Source organism: Oryzias latipes, chromosome 24, assembly GCF_002234675.1.
Source record: "Oryzias latipes chromosome 24, ASM223467v1".
NCBI classification, from domain to species: Eukaryota; Metazoa; Chordata; class Actinopteri; order Beloniformes; family Adrianichthyidae; genus Oryzias; species Oryzias latipes.
Genome location: NC_019882.2, coordinates 10535883 through 10555132, shown reverse-complemented (window position 1 = coordinate 10555132; position 19250 = coordinate 10535883). Strand labels below are relative to the sequence as shown.

Sequence of the window (19250 nt, the reverse complement as noted above, 5' to 3'; positions counted from 1 at the left end):
AGTCAATATCAGTTTGATATGCATTTGGACTTTTGACTAGCAAAAGTAGATACACGTAATAAAAAATATGAATAAAACAAATTTGGAAGGAATAAGTAAGATTAAACTAAGTTATTCAATTTTTATGTTTATTTCCAAATTTCTTCCTAAATATTTATATTTTCCTGATTATTATTTCCAAATTATTTCTAATTATTCTTAATTATATATATAATTTCCCAAGTGTTTGTTAATCCTCATTTCTATAATTTTATTCATTTTAAGTTTCGGGTTTGCCACAGTCGTTTCCGGTTTTATTTTGATAGTTTGAGCGGAAGTGGACTCAAATCCACTTGACTTGATGAAAAGGCTGGTTCTCCATCCTATCCATCCGCGCCGGGTCAGAGAATCAGGCTGGCTGGTGTCAGAACATGCTGGCTGACAGATGGTACCATTTGTTCGTCTCCTTACTGGGTCGGACCGTTCAGTGATCATCATCCAGGTTCGGAGCGGTTCTGTCTTTGCAGCATGAATGACAGGACGGTTCGGCAGCAGAGTTCGGGCAGCAGCAGTGAGTGGGACATGGCCAACGACGTCTTCGTGACCGGCTACGACGACCACGCTTCAGGAGAGGTGTTCGATTCTGGGCTCTGCTCGGATGGACACCTCCCTCTCAGGAGAGCGGACTCGGAACCGCTGTCCCAGGACTGCTTGATGCTGGGCCTGCCTGGGCCGGATTATCCTGACCCATCGTTCCTGAACATCGAACCAGACTTCACGGATGCCGAGCGGAACCTGTCGGAGAGGCGGATTCTGTCCAACAGCTCCAGACACCGCGGGGAGATCGTCACGGAACTGGGACCGGAGGAGATCCGCTGGTTCTACAAAGAGGACAAACGAACCTGGAAGCCGTTTGCTGGAACCGACTCTTTAAAAATCGAGCGGCTCTACCGGAGACGGACAGAACAGCTGGATCCAGGATCGGACCCGGCGGGAGGTGATGGGGAGCAGAACCCGGTACCAGAGGAGGTGAAAAGTCCGAGTGATGTGAAGGCGGAGGCGGTCTGTGTTCGGGGAGGACTGTATGAGGTCCACATCCGGGAGAAGGAGTGCTGCCCTGTTTACTGGAACCGTGAGCATCCTCATCCTCATCAGAACCACCAATAAGACAGAACCGAGCCGAACCTGTCAAAGGAAGATGTTTAATCCAAAATCAAATCTTAGTGATTCTTTTGTTTACACTGATTTTTACATCAAACACCGAAATCATTTCAATGTAATTTGTATTTTCCTGAAATGACAACAGTTTTGGAATATTACCATATTATATACAGAACCGCAACAGAATCAGAGACCCTTTTTTTAAGTAAATAGTCCAGTTTATCTGAAACTTTTATTAAGCTGCAACCTTATTTGTTTAGTGACTGACGCGCGGGCGCCCCCTGTCGGTGTCTTTCATGTTAAACATCTTGTTTCCTCAGAGCAAGAAAGCATCCCAGTGATGAGAGGACAGTGGTTTGTTGATGGAACGTGGCTCCCCCTAGAGGAGGAAGACAGTAACCCCATCGAGATGGAGCACCTGTCACATTTCAGGGGGCAACAGATGAGGGATGTCAGTGAAGTGGAGACAGCGCCCTCTACAGTGGACAGCAAGGATGGTAAGATGATGACGAGGAAGATGGGTGTCGCTCAGTCACTGTGTGAAGAGCTGGATGAGGCGGGCGGGCGATGAAATCACCAATTGGATAGGTTCACATTGGGCAGATTTTCACCACGTTCAAGTCCCAAAAAGGGCAGTCAGGTGGAGAACAAGACTTATCTTTGTTAAAACCAAAGAAGTATCTTAGCCATTACATCCTTAATGACCTTGTGGTAGTGTCTGTCCTGAAACTGGTAGATAGTGGCTTTAAATGTACAGCCAAGTCATACCAAACACTCTAAGAATATGGTACTCCTTGGCCCTCAGCATTAAAGCTTAGATTGGGGCTAAATCAACCAAATGTTCACGGTTATCCCAGGAAATAGACCAGATCTAGAAAACAAATTTCACACTTCCAGGTGTGTGACAAGGGAGACTTTGGCTGAATCCAAACTGCTACGGCTTCTCCCTTTCCCTACATTTATCCCTCCAAGGAGAGCGATATGGAAAAATAGTGACTTCTAAGTTGGATGTCACACCTGCTTGATGACATCATCAATAGCTAATGGTGATCTACGTTAACGCGTAGCTGCCAGCTCTTGCAAGAACAAAAAACAAAAATTCAACACTTACATTTAAGTGTAAACTTTTGTGCTTCAGAGCACACCAATGTGAAGAAATGTGTTTCTCCTCTGCACAACAGCGTGACGCAAATCACCCTACCGGTGGAGGGATAGCCAGCCCAAAGTTGCTATGGCCCCTCCCCCTTAAAAACACCCTTTTGGAGACCGCTACAGTTTCAAATGCCTCTACAAGTGGAGCAATAGAGAGGAGCCAGAGGGGTAGGGAAGCAATTCGGATTTGGCCTTCAACTCTGTTCCTGAAATCATGGTCAATTGAAAAATACCAAAAGTTGCAGTTCCTTTAATCACCACTAAAGGCTGGTTTCAAAATGGTCTCCCATGTTAAATAGTCCTCCTGTACACCAAAAGTATACGTCTGGCTAGAAAATACTTTTTTGTTGTTTTTGTTTATTTTCTAATCATTTTGTGTGCGAGGAGAGTATTTTTAATGAGCACTTTTAATAAAATGAATGCTCAAAGTGGTGCAAAACTATGTATTGTATTTTTGATTAGTAGGTGAATAAACCCAACAAAACTCCAACTTTACCCTCACTCCACTTGATTGTACTGATTAACTGCCCATCTTTGGAATATTGTTTAGTTGGACTAAACATCTTTCAGAATCCTATTGGACGTCGCTGATGAGTAACCCATGACCCCCATTTTAAAGTCATAATAAAAAGAAGTAACTGGAGCCCATTTAGTAACCAAAGTAACCACCAGGGGGCTTACACGCAAGTAATTCTGTCTCCATTCACTCCAATATAAACAGTCTAACTGGATGACATACATGAACCCACATTTAGTCTGGTTTCAAAGGATTTTGATCACAGTGGATAGATTTTACAGCCATTGCAAGTGTTTAAATATCAACTTTCATCTCTAAGCAGTCATTGTTTAGTCTAGAAAAGTTATCTGGTTTCAAAGTGTGAGTGTAATTAAAGTAAAGTTTCATTGTTTTATGTTGGAATAAAAGAGGACAAATTGGTTTATATTGTAAACCACCTAGTGTTTGCTTGGTGAACTGACGTGGCTCTTGTTACTTTTGTTCTGAACCCAGCTTCAAACAGGAAGTCACAGGGTTGATGTGGTGTTAAGAGATGACACATGACGATGGTCGTAAATGTAGTGAAGGAACTGATCGTCCTTTCTCCTAGCGGTTTACAGTCTGAAGCTGAGCAGGAGTCACGTGGACTGGCACAGCGTGGATGAGGTGTACCTGTACAGCGATGCCACCACCTCCAAGATTGCCCGTACTGTCACCCAAAAGCTGGGTTTCTCCAAAGGTACCCGCTTTGTTTGTCTGTTTCAAGAGATATTTTCATAAATAGTGATGTGTCTGAGATAAAGAAACATTGTTTATTAAAGATAAAATTACTGAAGTAATTCCGACCTTGGGGTTAGAGTTTCATGCTTTTGTGTAAAATAATACACTGGATAGAAATATTCTCTGTTGTGGGTTGTCCTGCCCCTGTGGGACTTATTCTGTTTACAAATCTCAGGAAACCGCTTTGTCTGCTGTTTACCAGTCAAAAATAAATGCTCAGCACTGTTTTTGTCAACAGCCTCCAGCAGTGGAACTCGTCTCCGTCGAGGATATTTTGAAGAAGCAGTGCCTGAGGAAACCCCCTCTGAAACCACCCACATTGTCTTTGTGGTGCACGGCATTGGCCAAAAGATGGACCAGGGCCGCATCATCAGGAACACCAGCATGTGAGGACATTTGTGTGTGTCTGAACGAGTTGTCTAGACGTAGTTCTGGATCAGTCCTGAACTGGGGGTTTGTTGGGTGATGAACAGGATGAGAGACGCTGCCAGAAAGATGGAGGAGAGACATTTTCCTGATCGCACCACAGAGCATGTGGAGTTCCTTCCTGTGGAATGGAGGTCAAAACTGTATCTGGATGGGGGTAAGGTGTACCTCAGTTAACTGTATGACCTCAAGACCCGCTCTAATGAAAATGGTGTTTTTGGTGTTTTTAACATGTTCCATTTTTCTGATGATGGAGGACCTTTATAAAGAAAATTAAGCTCAAAATTGCGTTTGTGAGTATTTCTTTATTGAAATCATAGTGGATTTGGAGCAGATGAAGAAATGCTGTTGGATAAAGATTACAACACCTAGAAAATGTAGAAAATGCCTTGGGTGGGTCAAAAGCTCCCTGCTTTGCTCCATTCTGATATATCTTCTTGTCACACAATTAAATAACTGTTCATTTCTTCTCCAATTTCTTCTCCATGCTCAACTTTCAAACAGTTGGCACTTTCGTGAGTGAAAAAAGACACTATCCAGATGTCACTACCAAGTCTGAGTCCCTGATTGGTCAAAGTTCAATCTGTCTTACCTTTCAACGTGCATTCAACGGCCACACATTTTTCTAACATAGAGCCCAAAAACAGTCGTAGAAACTTTCAAAGGAATGCAAAGTTGCGAGAGTTTGACGCAGAAGCTCCAAATGTGCACATCAACATGAGTTTACCTAACATTTTCCTTTAAAGTGGTCGTTTGAACGTGCGTTGCTGATGCGGTGTGAACGTAGCTTTGGGCTTCATACAGTCAGGTAGATGATCAAAGCCTTGTGTTGGGTCATTCCTACTGTTCAGAATAACTTGGAAAATTTGTAGAAATGTTAATTTGAAAAATGATGTGCTTTTTCTTCAGATACAGTGGACTCTATCACTCCTGACAAAGTACGAGGTATCAGAGACATGCTGAACAGCAGTGCCATGGACATCATGTACTATACCAGTCCTCTGTACAGAGATGAAGTGAGCCTCTAGATTCCTTTAAGAAAGCACGAGTTGAAACATCAAAATAGTGTCTGGAATTTGAATCAAGACATCTTGTAGTGACTTCATCAGACTGATGATTCAATGTCAAGTCATGACCTGGATGAATGAGAACCTTTACGAACATTTATCTAGAAGTTTGGACATCTAGCTAGACATTGGGCATCTAGTTCTACAATGGACATTTAGCTAGACATTGGGCATCTTGTTCTACAATGGACATTTATCTAGACGTTGGTGCAAGACTGAAACTTTGGAACTTCATTAAAGAGCTTCGTTTACAAATAAATCTTGAGTCTCATTCTCCAAAACTGACTGATAGTCAAGAGTATAACCCCATCCTACTGTTACTCCTTAAGTCAAATAATTGAGAGACAGAATTAAGGCATCAGATGCCCAAGTATGATACATTTCCCTGATCTGAATGTGTTTCTCATGACTGCAGATGTGTTCAACGTTTTTTTGTGTGTCTGCAGATCACCAGGGGTTTGACTCAGGAATTGAACCGCCTCTATTCGCTCTTCTGCTCGCGGAATCCAGACTTTGAGAAAAACGGAAAGGTGTCCATCGTGGCGCACTCACTGGGCTGCGTCATCACTTTCGACATCATGACTGGCTGGGACCCGGTCCGCTTTCATCATCAACAAATGCTGGATCCGGAGAAGACGAAGATCCGCTGGCCTAGTGAAGAGGAGCGCCAACTTCAGGAGCAGCTCAGGGTCCTGCGTCTCAGGTGATGCATAGAGAAAGTTAGGGGTTCAGGTCCACATCTGTAAAATGTTATCCAAAGTTTCATTTTAAGCCGTAAACTGGAGCTTTCCCATTATTCTTCTTTATTGATTTTTTTTCTGGAAGGTAAATATTTATAATCCTATCCAGCCTATCATCCTGCATCCAGCCATTCATACATGCAACCATTGCTCTGTTTATCACTCCTTGTATCTATCCATTTATCTATCTATCTATACCTACATCCACCCATTCATTCCTCCCTTCATCTGTCCATCCACCCTTTGTACCTAAATCTATTTATCCATCCATTTATACACACCTACTGTACATCCATCCATACACGCTTTATACCTCCATCCATCCATCCATCCATCCATCCACCCAGTGATGAAATATCTTATGGTGTATTCTGCCTGTCAGGTTGAGGGACTTGGAAGATCAGTTCCGAGGTCTCCAGACCTCATCTTCTGTTGCAGTGCCAGCCTTAAAATTCAAGGTACTGTTCAGTCCATTAACTGTTATGATGATCACTGATCAAACCCAGTGCTGAATATCAGCTCTTAAAATGACAAAAACACTGAGATACACAGTAGAAATGGTTGAACTTGAGGGAATTAAAGGTTGTATTCCTCTTTTTTGAAGTATTTTGTGACATTTTGGATCATCTAGCTGTTTTGTTGTGATCTGTTGATACACCTAAACAGCAAGATGAACTTTTCCAAGATGGATGTCCTCTCATCACTCCATTGTTTCTCTGTCAGACTTCATTTTTTTTAAATAAACCTAAGGTCTGGAGCTCTTAGTAGTTCCTTGTGGTCTCATGGTGACTTAGGCCTCCTTTTTGTGTATAAGGTTGAAAACTTCTTCTGCATGGGCTCTCCTTTGGCTGTTTTCTTGGCACTTCGCGGGATCCGGCCCGGAAATAACACCATGCAGGACCACATCCTCTCCACGTCTATCTGTAAACGCCTCTTCAACCTGTTCCACCCCACAGACCCGGTGGTAAGCGACAGCTCTGTAAAACACTCAGAAACAACAGATGCTACTGGATGTCCTCATGAGCTCAGGTATTTGTGTGTATTGTAGGCATACAGGCTGGAGCCACTCATCCTGAAACATTACAGCAACATCGCTCCTGTTCAGATCGACTGGTGAGTCATGTCAAGCTAATGTTCACACTGGACATGCTACACGCTAAACGCACATTCTTGACACATTCAGCCCAGGTTGAACAAACTGGATAAGCAGGGATTTTTCTTTTTTTCTCTAGTGTTCACTAGCACATGTCTGTCACTTACAGCTGAAAAAAACGCGAAATGTCGAAGCGACGAAAATCTGGATTTTTCTTTTAGAGCTCTATTCCAATACATGAAAGACTTGGTCTAATTATTCTGGCCGGGCACAAATCGTAATTATTCATTTCTCCTAAATGTTCCATTTTCAAACAGTTAGCTCTTCCGTGAATTAAAATTGACGTCATCTAAACGTGAAATCCATTTCCCTGATTGGTCAAAGTTCTACCTGGTTTAACTTTCATTGAAAGCGGTCGCTTGAACGCACATTGCTGAGGGCGGTGTGAAACTAGCTTCAGATGTTCTATGATCACCTCCAGGACTCTTAGACGTTCAGTTGGTAGAGCATCCTCTGCATTACTATACGTCTGACCATCTCAGTCTGACCGCTTCATTGACCAAAGGTCCATGTCTTGCGACGTGCAGGTACAACACCACAAGCCCGACCCTTTACAACCAGATCCGTCCCACTCGTCTGAACCTGATGAAGGACACCAGCTTCGTCTCAGAGGCAGAACTCATCACCAGCCCATGCACCTCCCCGCCACAAACCAAACGACCCTACGGAGAGTCTATCACCAGCCTGGGCAAGGCCAGCATCATGGGTAAGCACCAAAGCCTGTGTAAAGGTAGATGTATGATGTCCTCTTTGGAAAAGAAGACAGTTTTCCAGCTTTGTGTTTGTAAACAACTCCCTCCCTTTCTGAAAAGAGAAGCATTTGTTAAAACACTGAGGTAGGTTTAGAGCTCATGGTGGGATATTTCTGTCTTCCATCACGTTTATTTTAATGTAACAAATTTTAAATCAATAATAGGAAAAGTAAATAAAAAAAACGTCACCTCTCACACAATTGTCTCCAATAAAACATCTGACCACAAAAATTAAAATAAAAAATAAAAAGTTGCATTCAAAGTGTGTTTATTTCTGTTCCTAAGGGACATGTTTTTGCATTGAAGTGACAGGGGAAGGGCTATGTTTTGTTTTTGAGCCACCCAGTGGTTCCTTTCTGAAGTGTGTTGGCTTCACTTACTTTCCATTTCAAACCAATCTCACAGAGGAAATGAAAGGGTCGCCCTTTGGTGAACATGCAGGTTCATCCTGAGTAAGAAACAGGTGAGTCACAGGTAAGTGAGTGTGTCTGTGCTGCATGCAGGTGACTTATGATGAAACCAAAAAAGCCCTGCAGTGATCAAAACATTCACTCAGTCGATCACTTACAGTTTGCTGATGCTGACACAAGCAGGGAAAGCTGCTGGTTTTGCTGACTCTTAACCGGGTCAGCACCAAAGAGCAAAAATGGCCGAAATGATCAATATCAGCACATCGCCCCGGCGAGATATTGACATTTTCAAGACTGCACAACAAGATTTGTGTGTCAAAGTAAGAATCCTTCAAAATGTTACTAGCATCAGTCTAGCATTCAAATAGAATGTTGATGTCAACAACCAGGAGGCTTCACTGTGTGCCTCTGAAGGTTCTGCAGTATTGAGAGCCAAGATGCAAGCCACATCTTTCCATAAAAGACTTTTCCTTGCATCTACTCTGCAAAGCAGAGAGGGGTTTCCATCAGGATTAGAACAATCTGGGACTATGATTTGGGTAGCGTTCATTCAAAACCAAAAAGTGCCAATTGCTTGAAAATCAACCAATCTTGATATTTCATGCGGGCCTCCTGTGTGCAGTTTTACCCATTTTTCACGCATAACCACAGTGAAGGCAGTTGTGACTACGACCTTAAGAATTAAACTGGAAAGGTCCCCAGTTTATCCAAAGACGTCTGTACACAGCATTTTGTTTTGAAAGTCAAATAAATTCTTGCGTGATTGGTGCCTTTAGTTTTCTCTTTCCTTGAAAGGCTTCCATTCTGTTCACTTGTGTTTGTCTAAGTTGATTTGCAGTGTGACAGATTGAATTCTGTCTTCTTTTTTTTTTTAGCACAGTTGCATGGCTGAACTTAGAACTAAGATGAAGTTCCACTTCTTTCCCAGGTGCTGCCAGTATTGGAAAAGGAATCGGTGGAATCCTGTTTTCCCGCTTTTCCCGCTCCAGTGGCCAGGTTGGGGGTGTAGAGGAGGAGCCATCAGACTCGGAGGGAGGAGTCTGTGAGGTGGAAAACCTGGTATCAGGAGAAAACGGGGAGGTGGCGGTTGAGAGTGGGGAAACAGAGAAGCAGGCAGAGGAGGAGGTGGAGGACGGTGAGCCCAGCATCCCTCAGTCTACTTCGGTTGCAGTGGACAACAGCTCCTGTAAGTCATGAACTAATACGGAGCAGTATTTTAAAAATGACTGCTTTCGCTTTTTTCATGGTCTGTGTATGATGACAATAAAACGTTCTATTCTATTCTTTTCTAAACAATAAATTCAACCACAAAGTTAAAGAACTAGATTTACACTAAGTACATCTAAGTAAATAAGTTGATTCATTTGTGTAATGTTGGTCTAATTTCTGTGTAATTTTTAAAGGAATTTACCGTACTTGCCTTAATGAATGACCTTGTGGTCAGATAGTGAACTGACCTGTAGTACTGTACAGACCAAATGTTTGGTCTGAACTGTAGTTACTTCCAGTCTCAGGCAAGCTTCAAACAGGAAGTCAAAGGGATACAGTTCAACAGGTTTAGTTCCAAACAGTACAAACTCTACATGCCGTTATGTTTGCCTTGTGGCTCCATTTAATTTAGATGTGAGCCGAACATTAAAAATTTGCTGCTAGTTTTTATGATGTTCAACGTTTGAATCCCAAATCAAGTCTCAATTGTGAGGCCAAGTAAGATGAAATCTCTTATTTAAAGACCTGAATTCACGTTTTTGGTTTCAGTGGAGCTGGAGAGACGCATCGACTTTGAGCTTCGGGAAGGTCTGGTGGAGAACCGCTATTGGTCAGCAGTGACGTCCCATACAGCCTATTGGTGCTCGTACGACGTGGCTTTATTTCTCCTCACCTTCATGTACAGACCTCAAGAGCTACCTGAATCTGTAGAAGACCACCAGGATGCCTCATAGCTGCATTGGTGAGCTCAGTGTTCTCCATTTTGATGTCTGAAGAGAGAAATGTTAAAGGAAGTGCCAACAGCCAACAAACAAAAGGACAAGCTCTTTGCTTTTTGGTCTACACTTCTTCAAGCGTATGTCTGTTAGTTCTGTAGGTCAGTTTGCTGCTGAAACTGCAGAGAAGTTTTGGTTCTGGGTCCAAACTGTGAACACTATGACACGTTTTCTATGAATTTTTGAAGAAGGATGAACTGTGTACTAAACAAAAATGTAATATTGACTATTGCACAGACAAAACCGTGCCGTAACGACAAGGATCCTCCTCTACATTTGGTTTTAAAACCTCCTTGTTAAACTGAAAGGTGTGGGACAGATAGTCCAGCCAAAAACTCCTCTGATGTGACAAGATTTATCATGTCCTACAAGACAGGATCAGAGACTTTTTGATCTGGGGTCAGATTGGCATGAAGTGTCTAAAAGCCATGGAGAGCTGCTCTGTGACCCAATAAACTCACTGATCCATCAAGAATGAGTCATCCACCAACAAAGTGAGGAGACCCAGCTTCAATCATACAAAAAAACGGATTCCAGCCCAGAAACACTGATCTCCAGGTCACAGTTAGGGCTTGTTTGTTGACCTTTGTGATTGTAGATTGTTTAGACAATCCATTGACTTGATCCTGATCATCTCCACGTTTTTGTACCTTTGAATAAACATGAGGATTCTGCTGGTGTGCCGCTTGGATGAGGGCTAGACGTTTTTCTACATGACATCCAGGAAACATCTCTAAAGAAAAGTGTTAAAACTTCTATCAGCCTTCTTAAATGTGGAAGTTAGCTTCGTATGAACAACAGAAACCAGATTTTCTATTGATGTGTTCATTTCTGTAATCCAATTCTGCAGGTCACATGATCCCCACTCAACAGCTTTCAGCTTCACCTCAAAGGGGTTCAGTCCAATTGGTTTTGGAACAGTCGTCATGATTTACAAGATCAGACCATGAAGAACAGCTGTGGTCTTTGCGGTTTTTAACTGTATAACCCAAAATTAAACTGACCAACCAACACAATTCTGTAAAAAGCTACTCCCCAACTGTAGTGGTGGCCCTGGTTTCTGGAGTCTACATCAGAGATTGTGGACTGAACTGGATGAAACTGGACCAAATTGACCTCAAATGGACTGAAAGAATCTGAAAAGTGAGTGCAGTGGTTCGTTCCTGCATGAAGAAATAATGTTTGGGCTGCACCATTACTGTGACCTCATACAGTAAGAGATGTACTGAGGTTTTTTAAAAGTAATTCAGCGATCGTTGCCATTTTGGTCAAAAGGAAAATCACCAAAAAGGAATTGAAACAAGTTTGAGGACTGTTGAAAACCAACCATTTAAGCCAATATTTAATATTAAATATATCATAAAAATAATAAGGATGATAAAATCCATCCATCTTCTTAACCCACTTAATCCCTTTCGGTGTCACTAGGTTGCTGGAGCCTATCCCAGCTACTGTACACCCTGGACTGGATGGCAATCTGTTGCAGGACGCTTTTAATAAAATGCTGTGGATATTTTATTAAACCACAGATGTAAATAAAGAATACAACAGGTAGAAACTTTATTATATTTGGAGCAAACTGAGACTGGCTTGCCCCTTACTGGTGAACAGACTTGCTTGTAGCTACTTTCTATTCTAACTGAGCTTCAAACCGGAAGTCAAAGAACCTCCCCTTGGCAGTGATACAGGTACACAGGTTTGGCTTCAAACAGATGAGGCTTCATAGGGCGGACTTTTTTCTGGTTTGATGAAAGCTGATCTCCAAACATGTTCTCAACTCAGAGAATAACATCACTTCACCATCCAGCAACCGGCCTGCTTCATTTCTTGATGATTGTTTCAGGTAAAAATGTCAAATAGCATCTAATCTGTAGACTTTTATATCCACTTTTCCCTAAAACTTTCATCTCTTTTGTGTTTCACTTTGCAATCCTTTGACTTTCTCCTGTCATTGTAGAGGCTGGAACCTTTGGTCAGTCTTCTTCACATTTGATGATGTTTGTACAAAAACAATAGAAATCTGTGAATTTTCATTTGTTCTTGGTGTTATTTGTAGTTATCCAACCTCTGTGCATTTTTCTGTCATTTTGTGTATGAATAAGGAAGCATTTGAAGATATTGTGGCACATAAAAGGGTAAAAACACAAACAACCCACGCTCCTGATTTTTAAACATCTGGTTCAGATTTTATTGAAAATTCTGATTAGTTTTTATGATTTCCTGTTGTTTTTGCACTGCAAAAACAGACCCCTTAGAAATAAGTCAAAAATTATTCAACTTTAAAATATTTTCTTCATTTAAAAAAAAATCTGCCAATGGAGTTTTCTAAAACCAAAGATCATTTTGCAGTTAAAAAACTTTCACAATAAGATTTTTTTTCTTGCAAGACGTTTTTCTTGAAACAAGGGTCTTTTTACTTAAGTTTCAACTTTTGCAATGTAAATCTTTTTTTTTGGTCATCTTCTATTTCTGTAGTGGCTCATTAGAGTCACTAGGTGTCCTCAGTTCCCCGCCGCTTCATCCTCATGGTCAGTATCAGTCAAACAGTTTGGTGTCTTTTTTCTGGGGTCCAGTGCATTGTTTAAAGCTCCTGATCTTTCTGAAGTGTTTGTGAATGTTCCCCTTTGTTCCTGCTTCTTCCTTCAGGGAATGAAACACAAATAATTGCTCAGATTATATAGGCAGCTCCCTGTGTGGTCCTTCATCCGTGCACAGAGTTCAGTCACAGACAGCTGCTGTTCTCCAGCTTCACCACGTGTCTGTCAGCCTCCTGAAATGGGGAGGATGGGAGGATTTGAGCCTTAAGGCGAGGCACGCCGTCCGGTGTGCCGGATATAAATTCACTACTGAATCCTTTCAGATTTAGTTTATTTTTTCGGATAGAACATCAAGCCAGGACTGACATGACGGAGGTACTGAAGTAGATTCCATCAGACCTGCGTTTGTTTGGAGAAACGGACCAGAGCAGGTGGGTTCAGCTTTTTTCAGCAGGTTTAAAGATGTTCCTCTAAACAGATAAAAACCAGGGATTCTCCAAAAGATTAAAATTCTTCCAACCATTTTTTGGTACAAAACATCTTAGCCAATTTCAGTAATTCAAATACACTTTGAACCACAGGGAGGATTTTTCTTGTTTCCAAAAAAATGAATTTTTGGAAAACATAAACTGTATTGAAAAATGTTCCCCTTAAAATAACCATATCCAAAAGTTTAGAATTTTTTAAGAAGTTCAAAAAGTCTCATTCTAATGTAAGTCAAAAGAAAAGCTGCCTGAATCACGATAACATTTTTCCATTATTCTCTGACAGGAGACACTGAGGCTTCTATGAGTAAATGACAGGATTTGGCGATGTCATCAGAAAAGTAAAGATTTATCACATAATATTGATTGAATTAAAAAATATTAACTGGTTTTTGCACATGTACATTTATTTTAAAGGTGGACTCTTCATGGAATTCTGTTTTTTTTTCTTCAATAGTTTACTAATTTATTTAAAAAATCTATGGGGAAAAGCACCTGAAAAGTTTAAATTTATATATTAAAAAAACAACAACATTAAGATAATAACTTGTCATATTTGTACTCAGAACTCACTTCAATGAAATTCATGTTTTTAACAGGTTCTTGTGGCTTTTTTCTAATGATGGAGGACAAGTATATGAGTATTTCCCTATTCAAATTGTTGTGAATCAGGAGCAGATGAAAAAATGTGGTTTGAAAAAGAGCTTTTATCGTTATGATATAGAAAACATACTGGGCACAAGCTTTCTGCTCCTCTCCCTTCTGATGCATCCACTTATAGACGATCCATGTACGTCTAGATAGCTCCAGTAGTGCTCGCCATTATTGTTGCGTCTGTGATGTTAGGTTGGGGTCGTGAGGGGCTGTAAGCTAACGGGAGATCGCGTAAACAGATAGGTGACAGGAATGGGTTGCTCTGTGCCAACAGTCGCGCTCACAACTGAGAGACGAATTCTTAATGACTTCCCTACTGCTCTGCAGAAACTATGTCCTAGAAATAAACAGAGGTTTTTGGATTTTGACATATACATAATTGAAAGACTTCTTGGAACGCTTTTACAATAGTTTAAAAGATGACCATAGTGGGTCTTTAAACTGCCTCCTTGCTAACTGATGTTTAAATGGCTCCAATCTCAAACCACCCACTGGTGCAGGTGTCAGGATGACCATGAACATCGAGTCAGAAATCAACAAGGAGCTCTTCGTCCCTCAAAATGAACGTCTGCTGGTGGCACTGGAAGTTCAGAGGAGACAGAAGAAAAGGAGATCCTTTCTGCCCACCTCTTCCAGAGAGGATTACACAACCTTCATCTGTGTTTCAGGTAAAAACTTCCTCACTCATGGGAGCGGGAGTAATCCTAAAGCAGCCAGGATGAATGAGCTGTTGTTTCTGGTGCATCTGGTTGTATCACAAATGATTCTGGTTTGGTCCCGTTTCTTTAAATGACTCTTCCCTGTAAACCTTTTTAAAGCTTGTTGGTTTTTGTGCTCTTTGGATTCCTCAGTTCATCTATAATTGTATTTAATTTGATGTTGCTTCAGGCTTTAATGAGTTTATGGTTCAGTTTTATGTCAGTTTGACTTCTTGATTTATTTTAAAAGGGTTTTCCTTTCTTATCCCCTGCTGAGAATCACCTAAGAGTGTAAAAAACTCAAAGAAAAACCATTCTACTTCCCACTTCTACCCTGAAGTGCAAAACTCTGCTATGCTTCAATAAACCACTAGGAGATGGTTGTTACTCTCTAAGGACCTGATATCGGCCTGAAACATTTACAAAATGAGCAACATTTTCTTACCTGCATAGCAGAATCAGGGACTCAGAACTATCAAATCAGATGTTGTACGGCCTCTGCATCGTTAGGAACCAACACATTGATTCTACTGAACAGGGCTGCACACTGGTGTAGTGGTTTGCAATCTTGCCTAACAGCAAATGGAACTTACATGTTTTCCTCATGCATTTTTTCGGTCCAAAACCATGCTTCCTTGGTTAATTGGTGATTCTAAAGGTGTGAATGTGTGGCCCTGCAACAGACTGGCAACTTGTTCTGGCTAAACCCTACATTACCAAGGATAGGCTCCAGCACCCCCTTCACCCCAAAAGAGAATCAGCGGGTCCTGAAGATGGATGATAGGTCCAGCTGAACATGTCACATATGTGCTGTTTCCATTTTGATGCATAGGTCATGGTAGCCTGCTGTCCATGTGATCCATCCACATGATCAGCATTCACATTTCTGCTTGGTTCAGTTTCACAATATTTTCTGATGCTTTCTTTTCTCAAAGTGACCAACACCACCCCCCAGCAGCTGCTCATTACCAAGGTGAAGCAGTTTGCTGGCTCCCCCCTCTTCACCAGAAGATCTCAGTGGACGGTGGAACAGCTCAAACAGGTCAATGGCATCAATCCCAACAAGGTAAGAAGCTCCTGGGACCACTGCATTTTCAGAGATGATCCTTAGTTGTTGGTTTTTTATTGTTCTCTCTCAGGACACCCCAGAACTTGACCTGGTGTTTGACAACACGGTGGACCAGTGGGTGGCCAGCTCATCTCCAGAGAAGTGTATCTTCATCCAGGTCCTGTACCGTGCCTGCCAGACTCACTGGGAGGGCAAAGCAGGAAGCCTGGTAAACCTTGGGAAGCTAGCCAAGGCCAGCCAACAGAAAACAACAAACCAGCCTGAAGCTGGCGCTGGCTCCAGGGAGCTCACAGTACCCAGATCCCTGCAGGCCCGACGGAAAAGCATGGCCCCTCCCAGGCAGACGGAGTTCATCAACTGCCAGTCCAAGCTGACTCGAGGTAGAGTTGAGTTCTGGTGTTGATTCCACCATGGTGACTCTGAGCTTCATGAGTCCAGTTTGCAACTGGTTGTTGTTTCAGATGCCAGCAGCATGAATCTGGTCATCTATCGCTGCAAAGCATTCCTAGGTCGTGTGAAGAAGCTGATGGTTGCGAGACAGAAAGGTCCACTTCGTCCAGGTAGGAAGAGATGAAAACAAACTCATGAGGTCACTTAGCTCATGTGTATTAGCATGAAGCCTTTTATAGCTCTGATGGAGCTTTGAGATCTAGGCTTTTATAAAAACGACCAGGTTCAGCTCTGAATCCAACTTTTCACATTCAGTGCTTGTATAGAGCAAATTTTAAAAGGTTGTAGAGCTGCAGCCTCCCCAGCATCAAGATGATGGATGAAGCGGCTGACCCGAGAGGATGCTCGGTGAAGGATGGGTGGTAGTCATTTCCCCTACTGTCTGCTTGTCCATTGTGCTCTCCGAGCTGCACTTCTGGGCTGCAGCAGAAAGCTCTCTGTGTGATGAGGCCGTTAGCTAAGAGCTCCCTTTGTTTGCTCACGGAGCTCGATACAATGAGCAGTCTTTTGGGGACCGCAGATAAGGGAGGGAGTGCACAACGCTGTTGAACCTGCTGACATTGGCAGTGTAATGGATGGGAGGCATGCCAAACTGCAGCAGCTCCGCCTGCAACAAACACAAACAAGGGTGGAGGTGTGTCTCTGTCTGGAGTTGGGAACCATTTCTTCACTTTCTGCAGAAATTCCTGCTAATGTTCAATCACGTCTGATTATCCTTTGATCTATTTCAAAAGTGTTCCCAGTGGTCTTTCAATTGTGATTATGCAGTTTTTAGCTCAATTTTAAAAAATGTCGTTTTCTAGGACATAGATTCTGCAGACCGGCATTAGTTCATTAGAAATTCAAATCTGAGTTGTGGGTGGGACCTTTGGCCCCCTTCCCCTTTTTGTTGCTGAGACCTCGAAACAAAGACCTTTTGGACTACCCAGCGTATTTTCTAAGCTCTTAAGCTTAATTTTCTTTATGTCCTCCATCATGAGAAAAATGCCACAAAAATATGTTAAAAACACCAAAAAACACTATTTTTATTGGGGGTGGGTCTTTAAATACCTGTCCTCTCACTCCTCATCAGTTGGATCAGTTGAATGATCAGCACACGTAGTGTTGACCCTTAAACCTGTACGGTGGAAATAAATGTCTGTCTTTAAAGCTCTCCTTGTTCTTTCTGCAGACAAAGGTCAGACGGGGTCTCGTGGAGCACAAAGAACTGTGGGTAATGTAGTCCAGAGGATGACAGTGGCTCTGGGGGAGCGAGGAGGCAGACTTACCCGTGCTGAAGACCGCACCGTGAGGCTGATGCACAAAGCTCAGCAGATTGCCGACACGGCTCACAAGGTAACATCCTGTCCACGATGAAGAATGTGAGGAAGACAAAGCTCTGAACTTGGAGACTCGTTAATAACGATTGGTCTTTCTGTTTGTTTGTTTGTTTGTTTTTTTAACAGCTGGCACTGAAAAGTACCAAGTAAAGTTTGCAGGACAATAACACAGATGACCAGCAGGAGGCGCTCTCTGCTCATAAAGGCTGTTGTGGAAAGCCGGTTTCACTAACATAAGAACTTTTGACACTTTGGCTTTGGGAGTGATTCAAAACAAATTCTCCTAAGAACTAATATCTAACACATTACTTTGAAAAATTACTAACAGGAAGTCCTGATGTTCTTCGTGTGATCATGTGACCACAGGTGGTCTGCAGTTTTTGTACCTGATCTGCTGCAAGTGTCTGTTTGTCTGTCATCTCTGCTGTTTGTCTTCTGTGTCGTCCGTCCAGTCGCATCTGAGCTCCAGTTGAGCTGAAAATGTGGCTTCAGAGGAAGCTCCTTCAGATCTGCGTCTAATCTGTCTTCTAATCTAGTTTGAATCTGAAACAATAATACAATATGTCATTTAATTAAATGGGTTCTAAACCCAAACATCCTATCCTGTCACGTGAATGTGTCTCGTGTATTAAAGCAGCAAAGCTAAGTAAAGCACCGTCTGTCTTCTGTACATTACTGAATAAAACGTACCGTGTCAAGCTTCACTTTTTTCCTTTTTTGGGTATTGGATCATCATCATGTTAAGCAATAAAGGAACAATTTGACTCAAAAGTCAGATAAAATGTTTACCTTCTGTTTTGGCCTTTAACCTTTCAGTGTAAACTGCTGTTTTTAGTGTGGCCAGCAGGGGGAGCATGTCATCCAATTTCAATCAGAAGAATCAAGCGGGTAAACACCCCCCTCCAAAATACTTCTCAGTTACTGAACTATTGAAAGATCTCATCAATTTTTGTCAGCAACACTATAAACCCATAAAGTCCATCAATGAATAGATAGAAAACTTCAATTTCATTTAATTAAGAGGTTTTTAAACCCTTTGATGAAATCCACAAAAACTGCTCAGTCGTTTTTAATGAGATAGTGATAGTGTCAATTATGATTTATTAGGTGATTTGGTAAGATTTTGCTCACAACAATGTTAGTTTAAGATACAAAAATATTGAAAATTGTGTTTAGGAAAAAAGTACCTTATTTACCCCCTGTCTCAAATTTGATTCACACATTTAAGACATGGTGTAACTGTATTTTAAAGTATTAATTAACTAGTTTTGCATTCTTTATATATAACAAGTAGTCGCTTGTTAAAAAATGAATAAGAATCGATGAGTTATTCTCACCATAGTTTTTACAATAAGCAAAACTTTTCCCACCAAAATTGTTTCGGAGATTTTAAAATGAGCAGGAAAGTTCTTAAACTACTGCCCCTAGTGGAATGATGATGAACTTCAGAGGAGAAAACATGAAGCAAGTTAAACACAATGGTTGGATCATGCAATGAGATAGGGGAAATGTGTGTATCAAATATGAGACGAGTGGTTATATGGGGTTAAAGAAAAAAAATTTGGTTCTGTAATTCTGGTTTGAAGTGTTTAAATTAAGTCAGATGAGCTGTCATCTTTGGGTTGCTCCCAGGAACATCAAAGAGAATCATCTGAATCCATTTGACTCTATCTTCTGCATCCTCCCCACTCACACCTTCATGTCCTCCTTCACTCCATCCACAAACCTCATCGTTGCTCTTCCTCTTGACCTTTTTCCTGGCAGCTGCAACCTCAGCCTCTTTTTACCAACATCATCATCACTGTTCCTCCTCTCAATGTGTCCAAACCATCTTAAGGCCCGTACACACCGGGACGAATATTCGCCAGGCGTTATTCGCCAGCGTTTTTCGCCACGTTTTTTGTGTTCACACCCAGGCGATTTTCGCTGAGGACGAG

The 19250-nt window shown here is 41.8% G+C and overlaps 2 protein-coding genes across 2 annotated transcripts; both read left to right on the top strand.

Moving 5' to 3' along the window:
• Window positions 1-295: 295 nt before the first annotated feature.
• Window positions 296-12249, top strand: LOC101171796 (phospholipase DDHD1). The gene is made up of 14 exons (XM_011491670.3): window positions 296-1111; window positions 1461-1637; window positions 3399-3527; window positions 3807-3954; window positions 4042-4151; window positions 4904-5010; window positions 5508-5764; window positions 6184-6259; window positions 6616-6765; window positions 6850-6914; window positions 7482-7660; window positions 9045-9302; window positions 9875-10067; window positions 10952-12249. The coding sequence occupies exons 1-13, from the start codon at window positions 508-510 to the stop codon at window positions 10057-10059; spliced, it is 2445 nt and encodes an 814-aa protein (XP_011489972.1). The 5' UTR covers window positions 296-507; the 3' UTR covers window positions 10060-10067; window positions 10952-12249.
• A 476-nt stretch (window positions 12250-12725) lies between these two features.
• On the top strand, window positions 12726-18017 carry LOC101169654 (syntaxin-binding protein 6). The gene is made up of 7 exons (XM_004083532.4): window positions 12726-13069; window positions 14278-14445; window positions 15411-15541; window positions 15615-15924; window positions 16006-16104; window positions 17166-17329; window positions 17440-18017. Exons 2-7 carry the CDS (start codon window positions 14286-14288, stop codon window positions 17461-17463), a joined length of 888 nt encoding a protein of 295 aa, XP_004083580.1. The 5' UTR covers window positions 12726-13069; window positions 14278-14285; the 3' UTR covers window positions 17464-18017.
• Window positions 18018-19250: the final 1233 nt, after the last annotated feature.